We start from the raw sequence: 13,701 nt of genomic DNA on the forward strand, positions 1-13,701 counted from the left end.
AAGAAAAACAGCCAGCCTCAGAAGGCCCAAGTTTTTGCTTCTCTGGGTCAAAATTTCAAAGCTAGTGCAATGAGGATCTTAGCAAACCCTGCCTTTGTGCAGGAAAAGAGAGAATTTTATAGGTTCAATGGGTGCATGCATGTCTCTGTGGGCGAATGGCTGTGTCCAGATTTGAAATGCAAGCACTGCTTTAACATGGCTTTTGACTTGGTGGATGGTATTTCATTTCTCTTTTTATCTCCATTTGCATTTAAAGGAAGTACAATATTCCCAGCTCTCCAGGCCTTTTATGGGATCTGTGTATACTTCGGACCAAGAAAGACATGAGGGGAGCTATTCTTCTCCACTAACATTACAACCTTGCTTGTAGATACTGCAACGTATTCCTCTACCCATTTCCACTCCATGCAGTGGATGGGATTTTGGGCATTAATCAGAAATATGTTTTCTCTCTCCCTCCCCGTTTGATATGTGAATTTACTGTTGGTGAAAGATGCTATACCCTGCAGACTGAACCCTTATGTCCACCCACGAGGTACAGGATGGACAGAGGAAGGGCAAGCCTGATGCCAGCAATGTACCTCAATCCTGAACTTCAGGGGGCACTGGAAGAGGGAGTCCAGGCTCTGTAGTCTGTTCAGTCCATGGCCTCTTTGCTGAGACTGCCAAGAAGTGGGTGATTTTTGTGATGCTGACACTGGTCTGCTAAGAAATTAACTGAGGACCAGCCCCTCCCCCCATACAAAAGCTGGTTATTTCCCATAGAGGCCACTCAACAGCCATCCTATTGTAACTGTGACCTGGATCCTACAAACACTTAGGCATGTGCTTAAATTAGACTAACTTGCATAAAGTGTTTGTAGGATTGGAGCCTTAGACTGTAAGGTCTTCAGGGCAGGAATTGTCTCTTCCCATATGCGTGTACAGCACTCAGCACAAGGGGACCTTGATCCCGAGCAGAGCCTTTGGGTGCTACCATAAAACAAATAATAAAAAGAATACACATTTCATTCACTATTTGACCTAGCTTGCAGATGAAAGGCTCTTTATCCCACTCCCAGTCCTGAGCCATCTGGGTCTTTGGGGATACATTTAAAGGCTGTTTAAATCCCATTGTGACAATGAAATTTCCCCTTTCCCATTATTATGCAAATCCTGTGGAGTCTGACATGGCAGTGGAACCTGTTTTGATGTATCCCCTAATACAAAACATTCTGGTCAATTAATTCAGCGGGAGACTGCGCACATGAATTATTGTAATAAGTAGCGGTAGTAATCATAGTTTATGTGGGATACATAGGCTATCTTATGTGGCTCAATCATAAAATATAACGTGCAGTTATTTTGCATACCGATTAGCCTCCAATTCCTTACATCAGTGTTTCCGCACCGGTGTGCCGTCAGGCCTGAGCCGGTGTGCCATGGAATTTTTTGAAAAACTACTTGAAGAGTTCTGAATTGGTTCATGAATATTCATGAGTTCATTTGGAGACTATATGGTAGTGTGCCTCAAAGGAATTCAAGGTATCAAGGTGTGCCATGGCAGAAAAAAGTTTGGGAACCACTGGCTTACACAACCAAGCCATGTCAGTTTAGGCTTGTTGTGTATGAGGTTTAACTATAAAATAATCCAAACTAAGTCAGGGAGCTAATAACTTGCAACATTTTATTATTAAGAATGTAAATTAAAATATTTAGATGAGTAAAAAGATGTTAACTAGAGCTGGTCCAAAAGAAACACATTTTCTTGACTTTTGTTATGGAAAAAATATTTCAGCAAACTCTAGTTAAAATTCTTGATTTATTCCCTCCCTTTCTTGACGTAAAAGCTGACACTGTGGGCTGCTCGCTGTCTGCGATGCTGATCAGGAAGGGCCACAGTTCCAAACGCAGGTGCTAAGCTGCACCCGGAACATAACTTCTTGCACTAACAGGCGCTTTAACCTTGCAATTGTCAGTGTGAAAAAAGCAGCTGTGGAGAAGCAACTGTGCACACGACACATGCAACTAAATGCGCGTACAGGAATTTGTGTGCGAGCCTCTATGCATGCACACGCCCCTTGTTTTGTTTTTGATGTGTGAGTTTTAGAAGTACAATTTAGGAGCTGGTGTTTTAAAATGTGGCCCTAAGTGTCCTTCCAAGCATCTTAAGGCTTCTAAATTCCATACATCCTTCTTTGGCCAGAAAGAACTGTGCTGCAACACGGGGCCCCAAAGTGAGGTTCTATATTGAAAGGTGTGTGGCCCAACTGACTAGCCTGGCTGCTCAGATTACATTGGAGCATTGCAGGCTGGGTGACTACATCTCCGTACAGAAGACATGAGAAGCCATGGGCTCCACTAGATCTAACCTTTTTGAGAGGACCAGGGAAAGGATAAATAGAAATTGGTATGCTGGAAAGTGCTTACAGCTGCCAGCAGGTAGGTCTTTGATTGCTAGACTGTCACGACCCAGTTAAAGCCGACAGGTGTGCTAAGCAGGCTTCTTTCAGGCTCCATGGAAGCAGCAAGTAAGCCCCTTTATGTAGAGAGAGAGAGAGCTGGAAACAACAGAAACTACTGCCCAAGGCAATGGGCCACATGGCCAAGCCTGAGCAGAAGCTAAGCTGTGTGGGCTGTGGAGTTCCCTGACTGCAAGCACAGAGGCTGGGGGATTGTTTGGTGTGCAGTGTATGTGTGAGAGAGAGAGAGGAAAGCCAGCTACCAGCCAGAGAAGCAGTTATGAGCATGACCCTGGGAGGATGCAGAGAGAGGGAGCTCCTTGGGCACAGAACACTTTGGAAAGGCAGGCTTGGGAACACTGCCTTCTGTTTGGTTCAGGGAACCAGGCCGGAGTGTCTATCCTTTGTACATACACAGGATTGCACAAAGGAACATACCTGTGGCATCATAATGGAACCAGCCCTGCAAAGCCCTGAATGTCAGCGAACAGCTGGGACCAGAAGAGGCTACAATATGGCTCCTATTGGAAGGGCAGGAAGGACAAGTTCAGCTAATGACATTGCCTGAGTCCTGTACAAGGCTGAGCCGAGGGGGTGGGTAATACATTTCTGCCAGCTCCCCTTTTGCAGGTGTGGACTGTGCCCGCTGTGGCACTGAGGGGGCACATCTGCTCAGGCCTCTAAGTGCCTGAGGGCAGCGGCTCGGGGGCTGAAATCCTGGCACCCGTGCAGCCACTGGCAAAGCTCCCTGAGGGCAAAGGGCTGGAGGCGGCGGCACAGCACCAACGCCCCATGGGCAGGTGGGCGCCCGGCTCCCTGGGACAATCAATCCATGGCTGGCGCGTTTCGCAGCGGCAGGGGGCAGAGAGGTGGGCGCACGCTGGGCCTCGAATAATCCTGGCCTGTCACCCTGAATGAGCAGCTGTGCACAGCACCTTCCTCTCCTCCCTGCCCGGGAGCAGGAGCTGGGGGATCTGCCCGGCTGCGAGATCCCCGGCCCGGGGGAGGGGGCCTCGCTTCTCTCCCTTGCAGAGGCGGATCCCGGGCACCTGTTATCCCTGCGCTACGCACCCAGCGGCGGGGAGGGGAGTGGGCGCCCAGCCGCTGGCCTCAGTCACTTCCGGAGCTGGGCCGAGCCGAGCCGGGCCGGGCCGGGCCAGGGCAGGATGGCGGCAGCGGTGGCCGTGGAGAAGGAGGCGAGCCAGCAGAGCACCCTGGGCGCCTACTCGCCCGTGGACTACATGAGCATCACCAGCTTCCCCCGCCTGCCCGAGGAGGAGCCGGGCGCGGCCGCCGAGAGCTGCCTGCGCTCCAGGAAGGAGGAGGACGCGTTCCTGGCCGAGCAGGACACCGGTGAGAGCAGCCGGCTGGCCCCGCTCGCCTCCGGCAGCCCCTGCGCCTCTTCCCCGCCCGCCGGCCGCCAGCCTCCCGGCCGGGCATCCTTCCCTCCGGCCCCCGGCCGGGCCTCTCCCGCCCGCCTCCTGCATCCCTGCCTCCAGCCCCCCGCCCGGCCTGCGCATCCCTCCCGGCGCGGCCCGGCCCGGCGTCCCCGCTTCCCCCTGCAGCCTCCAGCCCGGGCTGCCCGTCTGCCTTCCCCCGCCAGCCCCCTCCCCTCCCCTCCCCTCTCTGGACCCCTCTTCGCGTGCCTGCACCCCCTCCCTACCCGCTCCGCGCCCCCCTCCCGCACCCGTCCCGCATCCCTCCACACATCCCTCCTCTCCCGCACGCAGCTCTCTCTACCCCGTCTGCATCCGGCCAAGAACCGTCCCCCCATGCTTGGACCCCCCACCCCCCGCTGCTGCCTCCTTCCCCCCTTCCTTATTTTCTGCTGCTTCTGATCCCTTCACTTCCTCAGACCCTTCCCTCATTGCTGCCTCCATCTCTCCTCTCCACCCCGCTTCTCGCTGCTGCCTCACTCCCTCCATGCCCCTCACTGCCCCCTTGCTTCCACTGTACTCTGGACCTGGTTGCCAAAGGTTACCGCACCCCCAATCCGTCCGTCACCTTGGACCAGGCAGCCCAAACCCTCACTATCCCCCCTCACTTTCCTAGCCCCAGGTCCTCTGAAAGCCCCTGGCCCTTGTTCCCCTCAGGATTCGCTCTTGGAGCTTTTGCGGGAACAGGGTTGGGTGTTCTTCCATCCACTGTCTTCTGGGTGTGGCTGGCTGGTCTTTCCCCTGATCTTCAGGGGTCTGCTTAGGGGAAACCCCTGCTCTCCCCTCAATTCACACAGGACTTGGGACCCTTCAGTTCCTGGGCTGCTGATCTTCCCTCATCTTGCAGAGGCAGATTGAGCTGGCTGAGGAGGGCCTGTGGGAGTCCCACTCCCTTAAGGGTAGGATTTCCCTGTGCAGTGGAGAATCTCCTCCTGAGGGCTTCCCTCCCTACATAACACAGGCAAACCCCATAACACAGGCACTCCCATCTACTAGGAAGTGGGGCTTCCAAGACCTTCCCCTATAGCAGGCAGGTCCTCCCCCTTGTCCCAAACCTACCTCCCAGTGCTAGCCAGAACATGGTAGATGCTGCCCAGATCCACCCACCCCAGTGATTTCTTGTTATAACGTGGTTGTCTCCAAAGAAGGTTAAAGTATAGTTTGATCTTGCAGTATAGACAAGACTGAACCATGTCCTTGATCCATGCTGAATCCTTGGAAATGGTTTGGGATCATAATTAAAACACAGTTATGTCCAGTTACTCATATACCCCAAAACAACAGATTTATCTCTCTCTCTCTCTCTCAGAATCTTCTGGAATTTAGGCAATTGAACCTGGCATTTCAACCTTTTTCAGGGGAGCACCCCCTCTGTTTTTGTATTACCCCTTCCTCTACTCTTCACTCTTCCCAGGCCCTTGACTTAGTTCATTACTGCCCTGCATTATCCCTTCATCCCTAGTATCCTCACACCCATGCATCAAGTCAGTCCTCCCATCTCCCCCTCGCACACACACTGATCACTTGGAATGTCACTACCCTTTTTATTCTTAGTTATTAGTATTCCTTAAATCTTATTAGACTCAGAAGGGTTTTGCTAAGATCTTGTGTCATCATCTTTACCATCCTCTGGCCAGTTTCCCACTTTAATTTGCTGCGGTCTCCCAGCTAGCATGAACACTCAGTCTGGTTTGGAAGTGCAATACCAGCTGCAAAGACATATAGATACTTGCAAAAAGCCGTGGATTGTTCCTGTCAACTGCATGGTTTAATAAAATTAGCTGTTGTGGTTTTTTATTTTTACTTATTCTTGATAAACCCTTTTTAAAAAATTGTTTCATCGCAGGTGATCAAAGTCATATTTTTCTCCTATGGATCCAAATTGAGTTTCTCCAACCTGAGCTAGCCCCTGCTCTGTGTCTAACCCCCCCAATCCCACACACAACCCAACTCCAACTCATGTCTAAGTGAAACCTAGTGGTACAGACCCTAGGCCAGATTCATCCCCAGTGTAACTTTATAGAGAGAGCTATAGACTCAATTGATGTCAGTAGATTTACACCAGGGATTAATTTGGCCCCAGGCCCATTCATACTACCCTGATGTGACAATGATCCATATAACTAGCTGTTGCTCCCCTCTCTCAGATCAGCAAAGTATTCGGTTCCCTCTTCGGTCAGTATCAAGTCAGGGCCCCTACCACTGTGGCCCCAGATTGAAAACAAATTTTGTGCATGCATATTTCTGTCAATGCAAGGACTGTTTTGTATAGCTCCCAGTCAGGTCGTTGACCCATTGACTTTGAGGACTGAAAGCTAATTTGCAAATGGTCACAGTTTTCATCTTTTCATTCCCTTGATCACATTCTAATAAATGACTAAGTTTTCATCATCTATTTTCATGTAATGCCAGTCCAGATTCCCCTCATTTTCATGCCCCAGAGAGAAATGTCCCCTTAGTTACCTTATCTTGGAATCTGTGTGCAAGGTGAAGGAACATATTTTTCAAAAACTTTATGTATATCATTGTGTGTGCAAAATGCAAGCACAATTTCATGCCTCGTGTATCTAGTGGGATCTGACAGGGATCTCCTCCGGGTCCGGTACTACTAAATATTTTCATTAATGATTTGGATGATGGAATGGAGAGTATGCTAATAAAATTTGTAAATGACACTAAGCTGGGAGGGGTTGCTAGCTCTTTGGAGGACAGGATTCAACATGACTTTGACAAATTGGAGAACTGGTCTGAAATCAGCAAGATTAAATTCAGTAAAGACAAGTGCCAAGTACTACACTTAGGAAGGCAAAATCAAATTTACAGCAACAAAATTGGGGAATAACTGGCTAGTCAATAATACTGCAGAAAAAGATCTAGGGGTTATAGTGGGTCGTAAATTGAATATGAGCCACCAGCATGAGGCAGTTGTGAAAAAGTCTAACATTTGGGCTGTGTTAACAAGAGCAGCATATGTAAGATGCAGGAGGTAATTGTCCCACTGTACTTAGCACTGGTGAAGCCTCAACTGGAGTACTGTGTCCTGTTTGGGCACCGCACTTTAGGAAAGATGTGGCCAAATTGGACAGAGTCCAGAGGAGAAGGTTTAGAAAATCTGATCTCTGAAGGAAGGTTAAAAAAAAAAATGGGAATGTTTAGTCTTGAGAAAAGACTGAGGGGACCTGATCACTGTCTTCAAGTAAGTGAAGCGCTGTTCCCCAGGTCCATTGAAGGTAGGATAAGACGTAATCAGCGTAACTGCAACAAGGGAAATTTAGGTTAGATATTAGGAAAAACTTAAGTTTAACTTAAGAGTTAAGTATGGAAGAGGCTTCCAAGGGAGGTTGTGGAGATTTTTTGGAACAGGTTAGACAAACACCTGTCAGGGATGGTCTAGGTATACTTGATCCTGCCTTAACACAGGGGGTTGGCCGAGATGACCTCTTGAGGTCCCTTCCAGCCCTACAATTCTATGATTCGATGTGTGCAATTATCCTGGCTATTCATGCAAATCTGGCTTTTTGTGTGCACAGGTACTGAATTTCCCCACAATGCTGCATGACTTTCATTGCACAGCTGACATTCTTGAATGTTTCATGTTCCTACTCCCCTATTCCATTGTATAACTGAAAATACAAAAACGTACATGAATGTAACATTAAGTGGCTTCGAAAAATCTACTTGTGCACTCACCCAGTGCTGAGGGGGAGATGTTATCTGGCAAATTGAGGAAGATGGTAACCTAGGTCTTCATTTTCTGTCCAATCCAAGCCCCTATTTTCATAAAAAAATTGTATTCCCTGTGGTTGTGAAGAGCACTTTGCAGTGAGAATCAGATGGAACCAGATGCAGTGCTATCTTTCTGAGCCTGTAGACAGGCAACCCCCAGTGCTGGGAGTCAGGAGGGTTGGATTCTAGCTGAGGTACTTATATGGCTCCCTCATCACCACACTAGTGGAGCACTTCACAATCATTAATGTATTTATCCTCACAGTCCCTGTGAGACAGGGCAGTGCTGTTATCCCCCTTTCACAGATAGGGACTGGAGGCACAGGGAGGCTAAATGACTTGCCCAAGTTCACACAGGAAGTCTGTGGCAGAGCAGGGAATTGAACCCAGGTCACAGGCTAGCCACTGGAGCGTCCTTTTCTTCAGGATGCTGGTCCCAACTCTGCCATGCACGTCCTGTGGCATGACTTTCCCAAGGTCGACTCTCTCTGCTTTGGTTTCCCCATCTCTAAAATAGGGATACAGATGTGTCCCTGCCTCCGCAGGGTGTTTTGAGGCTGAAGTCATTAATGCCTGTGAAGGTCTGTGAGATCCTTGGGTAGCAGGCAGGCACTGTACAGCTGCCAAGTATTCGGATTATTTTCCTGTCACTATATTAACGTACAGGGGCAAACAAGGATTAAAAGGTGCAGGGTGACGCAGGGTTTAAAAGCTCTGAGGGGTGCTGAACCAGGCCAATAGAGTATGAGCTAAAGAGTGGTGACACCAGGCCTTATCTGTTAGGGGGTACTGCCCTTTCCTACATTCACCTTCAACTTCCTCTGAATGCTGGCTCCCCATGCATCCTCACTGGGGACTAGCGCCACAGCCTGGCTCTCTCATACCCACCCATGACAGATGCCAAAGCCCCCATCAGTTGCTGAAATTCCCCTTACTACCAAATACTCCAATCCCTTTTTTAGTTGCAAAGCTCTCCCACATTCAGCTGCCTATTTCTCCTCCCCGCTCCTGTGCGTACACTACATGGGCTGTCAAAGTGTGCCTGGGACCCCAAGGAACAAATGGGCTGCCCTGGCATAACTGTCTGCCGTGAAAGCCTCTGCAGGAGGTTGTCTTCTGGGCTGAGGGGCAGTGTGAGCAGAAGTAGGAGGGGCGCTGAGGTCTGGGGAAAGAGCGGGGCATGTGATGAGTGCTGTCGTCCCCACTATCAATGTGGTGGAGGTCTAATTTTCCAGAGTCTCTGTTTCCAGAGCTCTATAGTAGCACATAGATTAGCACTGAGATTGGAGACACACATGGTTTTGAATAGAGATTCCAAGTAAGAGAGCATCATCATTTGTCATTTGAATTTCCTGTTTCAGGCAAATGTGGTGCTGGTGGAATTGAGAGAGGTGTGAATGCTGGTGGAACCAAGTGATGTGGACAGTTTCCCCCCTCACCCCCTTTTGCCCCAGTTCTACAAGGTTCAACATGCTTCACCAGTGCTGACCCGGGGTCCCCTCATCCCAGTGTGCTCACTCCACAGAAATAGCTGTAGCCTCAAGAGGGAAAAAAACTATGGTTACAGACTGACAAAAAGTGTCTCAAGGCTCCTGGCCTCGTTCCCCAGTGGCAGGGGCAGAGGCCCCTCTTGGCCAGTTCCTTCCCTCTGCAGTGATCACATACTCAAACCAAGAGCCAATCATTTTACCTGTGAGTCACCAAATCTCATTAATATGCAGCCCTTTTACCACATGGTGAGAAAACAGCTCCTCCCTTCCATCCACAGTCCCCTCCCACTCCCTTTCTCTGCTCTAGGTGCTGCCAGCAGTTCATTTCTGTGCAACATCTCTTGTGACTCTGACATAGGTTTCCTGCTGAGCTGCGCGTCCTAGCATCCTCCAGGCTGTGATGCCACCCAGGAACCTTTGTGCCTGCTACACAATCACCCTCAAAAGGTGTCTCAGGGCTTGATTCTCCTCTCACACCAGTGAAAACGAGGAGTGATCTCGTTCAAGTCAATAGTGTTTCACTAGTGAGCCCCTGGTGTAAGTGGGAGGAGAATCTGATGCTGTGTAGCTCAGATGCACCAGTGACTGCAGCACTTGCTTTGATGCACTACGGTGACTGGTGAACAGGAATCTGGGCTGCTAGGGTTACCAACATTGTATTTCAAAAATAAGGGACTGTTTTCTTATCACCCCACCCCACCCCGCCCCTCCTGATATTATTATCATCATTATTAATAATAATAAGCAAGACTCACCTATATTCACCAGGGGTATTTCTTGCTGCTTTTTGCAGCACTCAGCACAGAGATTAAAAAAACAAGGGATTGTTGGCAGCCCTACACCTGAGCTCTGATGATGCCAGCATTTGCAGCTCAAGAGGACCTTGCTTCACATGAACAAGAAAGAAAGCACGGGGAAAGTGACTGTAACAGCTCCAATACCCACTGCACCCAGAACCACAAGAGAGGGAAAGGGGCAGGGGAGCATTAGAAAGTCCCATTCTTAGATGACCAAAGAAAATTGGTGTGGGTGTGATAGGTCCATGTAATCAGTCTCAGCCAATCACTGGCTAGTGCATAGCAAAAAAATAAGCAGCCAATGATGACTAAGTAGTAAATAATGTAGTCTACCTTGGAACGGTGTAAAATTTCCTTTGGTCACATGGCCTCATTTCAGCCAATTGGAGTGTGTTTGACCATGGAAGGCCTCCTCTGGCTGCGTGAATATAAATCTCTACCTATTAGATGAAGCAGGATTTAAATAGTAGCTGCGTCGGGCCCATGCTACTAACTCCCAGGTAATGCCCTCAGTGCAGGCTCTTCTCACAACCATCATCCGGGTGAAAATTAATGGATGAAGAAAATATAGATATGAAGAACATTTAACAATAAGGTACAATGTTTTCAAAGCCACTTAGAAGTGATGTGTACTTTGTTGACTATTCTGGCCTTTTCCTCCCATTTGCCTGGCAGTGGGAAAACAGGAACTCCTTCTGTTGGATTGAGCATTTCCGATATTGTAATTACATTGAGTTACCAAATTTTGCAGCTGTCCTCATCATTGTTCTAAAGTCTTCTGTGGTGAGAGTGCCTGCTGAATGCCTTTAGGATTAGTTGAGTTGCTGTGAACCACTGATGTAGAGAGACAGACAGGTAGATTTTTTTCCTATCCCCTCTGCTCCCACTTTGCCAGCCTTTTGATCACGGTTATTCTTATACCGGTGCCTCCTGTTTTGATCTGGGTATGTTTGTTTAAGTTGCTTTCCCTTAAGCATAGCCTCCAAGTAATGTCGATGGGCTTTTGGTCTTAACTCATCTTCTGCAGCATTTCTGAGGCTGGTCTGCAAGCAGAGTGCCATGGGAGTCGTGTTACAATCAATCCCAAAAGGGGCCTAATCATGGGTTCATGGATGGCAGGGTTGGTGCCCTGAATCTGTGCATCCCATCTGTTGCATCAAGCAAAATTCAAACAAGTTATCTGTCTAAATCTCATTGTCTTGGGTTTTCTCCAGGTGAAAAGTCCCCTTAAGACTAACAAGTGGTAAAGAAAGGCAGGAGTAAAATGACCCAGAGGAGTAGCTGAGCCAGAAAATCTACTGAAAGCTCAGACCAATAGGGAAGATAAGAGCTTTGCTGGAATGGGTACAGGTGTGATGCTAGTAATGTGAGTGCATTGCAATAAGAGCCGAAGCTCCCTCGGTGCCTAATACTCGTTCCCTTTCCTTCCTGCCTATGAAGATCCAGATTCTTTCCTGAAATCTGCTCGCCTCCAGCGCCTGCCGTCGTCTTCATCGGAGATGGGTAGTCAGGGTGTCTCACCGCTTCGGGAGACCAGCAAAGACCCGTTCTCTGGGGATTGCAGCTGTCGCCAGGATGGGCTGACTGTGATCATCACTGCCTGCTTAACCTTTGCTATGGGAGTCACAGTGGCCCTCATCATGCAGATCTACTTTGGGGACCCACAGGTAAGAGAAGGCTTTTTTTTTTTTTTTTTAATCAATGGACGATAACCTAGAAATGGGTAGAATTGCCTGCTGGGACCTACAGCTTCCTCCTTTGCTCCCAGCAATTACGATTCCCCAGCAAATGCTGAGAATGCCAAAAAGTGACTGTAGAATTGACATTGGGAGCCTCAGTACTGATTCCCGCTCAGTGACTCCATATAAAATCAGAACCGTTTACACATCAAAAGCTTTTCTAACAGCCAGTGCAGTCAGCTCCCTGCAGGATCTGAGAGCCAAGCTGGGTTTTCTCTGCTTTTGCATCATCGCTGCAGCTCGTGCAACCCGATTCATCTGGGCGGTTTGGATGATGGTGCATGGGAGACAATAGTCTCCAGCTCATCCTCCCCTGGCTGGCTCTGTGGTTCAAGCAGGAGAAAAACCCGGACTTGAATACATGCAGAGAGCAGCTCGGTTTGGAAGTCAGAAGGCACCATTGGTACATGGTCACTTTTCTGGCAATCACCGGGTGAAATGTTGCTGGTCTGCGTGTTGTGTGTCTGTCATTGAGGGGTTTAATTCTTAACTGGGCAGTGTAATTGTTTAAACTACAGCAGAACCCTGTGCTATCCCCTGCCCATGCCTACCGAACATTTACTGGTGTGCTGTGATGTCTTGTAACTGGGGGGGGTCACAAACAGGTGTCCGTGGGTTATGACCCCCCTGCCCTTCTCATACTGGTCAATGAGAGGGGAGGTCCTGGCAAGATGTCCTGGGGCAGGTGTCAGAATGGGAAAGGTGCATCCTTGCTCTGTCAATTATTTGGACTCTTACTGATGCACAAAGTTCATCTGCAAGAGATATCTGTTTAAGTAGCGGTCCGTCTAACCATCTGCCTGTCTGTCTGTCTGTGATGTATTTTTAGAGTGCCCACAATTATAGAACCTAGGTGCTGAACATAGTAAAAACAAGCCGTTTCCTGATCATCCTTGCCAAATAGCCAGGACCTGCTGCGGGGGTTGTGTTTAGCTGTGTGGCGGTGATGGATACCCTGGGGGGTTGTGTGTAGATTTGGGGAGGGGGGATGGAGGCCCTGCTTTGGTGGTTGTGTGTGGATTTGTGGGGGGGAGGATGAGGCTTTGTTTAGTTATGTGTATGTGTGGGTGGGGGGCGGAGATGAGGTTGCTTCAGGGGTTGCTTTGGTGTCTGCCTTTGTCTTTTCTCAAAAGTTTTTTTTTTTGTGGAATTTTGAAAACCTGACAAAGGTGAACAGGTTTGAATAGAACAAAGGGGCCAGCTGATCCCAGCCCTGTCTGGGTGCCAGCTGTGATCATGACATAACGTAATAAACCTTGGGCTAGAGCGTGGCTCTAGCAACGACCCACCACATTAGGGCGTTTGCCAAGGGGGCACTTCACCAGCAGCAGTGGCGGGAGGCCGTTTGCCCCAGGCCAAGAACAGTCTCAGCTCTAGCACGAGGAGTGCGGTAGTCAGGAATCCAACCGCTCAGCCATTTACAGGTCAAAACCGACCCCTTGAACTACACCCAGACACAAATCATCTTCTGCTGCCCTTGCTTGCCATGGGCCCCAGACCAGGCCTGCTGTGGGCTTGAATGTGAGGGTGGGAAATGTTCCTTCCGCCAGCAGATGGCTCTGCCTTTCCCTTAACACCGTGGTTTTCAAAGTTTTTCGGCTGCGTACCCCTTTCCAAATAACGCAGTCTACCGCGTCCCCCCTCTGAGATCGGCTTACAATAGACCTGTGCTTAGCTTGCCAAGTCTTACTAAATAAAACGCAGTGTCCGCCGCTACAGGATTTTTCTCGCGTACCCCCCCCGCTTGCAAACCATCATCCTAACTCATTGGCTTTGCTTCTCCTAGATCTTCCATCAGGGCGCCGTGGTCACCGATGCCGCCCGCTGCACCACGCTGGGCATCGAGGTGCTCAACAAGCAAGGATCCTCCGTGGACGCCGCCATCGCCGCAGCTCTGTGCGCAGGAATAATCAACCCGCACACGTCGGGCATTGGCGGGTAGGTGCAAACCGGGCACTGGGTTCCCCTCTGCTTAGAGGGCCCACTCAGTGTGGCTGCTTTGTTGTTTTGAAGCTGGGTGCTAACCAGGAGGACGCTGAGGCTGGGCAAGGGGCCAGCGTCCGGCCAGGAGT

General features: G+C 49.4%; 1 protein-coding gene across 2 annotated transcripts in view; it reads left to right on the top strand.

The window, feature by feature from the left end:
• Window positions 1–2,986: 2,986 nt before the first annotated feature.
• The window catches only part of GGT7 (gamma-glutamyltransferase 7), a 50,955-nt gene continuing 40,240 nt past the window's right edge, over window positions 2,987–13,701 (top strand). The window contains exons 1-3 of one of the 2 annotated variants that reach the window (XM_067554452.1): window positions 2,987–3,794; window positions 11,331–11,557; window positions 13,416–13,568. In XM_067554452.1, coding sequence (XP_067410553.1) covers window positions 3,356–3,794; window positions 11,331–11,557; window positions 13,416–13,568 — 819 coding nt within the window. In that variant the 5' untranslated portion in view covers window positions 2,987–3,355. Of the gene's footprint in view, window positions 3,795–10,368; window positions 10,486–11,330; window positions 11,558–13,415; window positions 13,569–13,701 lie in introns of those variants that run through there. The other variant, XM_067554453.1, reaches the window with a different exon arrangement.

This window comes from Emydura macquarii, unplaced genomic scaffold (assembly GCF_026122565.2).
Source record: "Emydura macquarii macquarii isolate MOO-44397 ecotype Brisbane River unplaced genomic scaffold, CSIRO-AGI_Emac_v2 contig_1483, whole genome shotgun sequence".
NCBI classification, from domain to species: domain Eukaryota; kingdom Metazoa; phylum Chordata; order Testudines; family Chelidae; genus Emydura; species Emydura macquarii.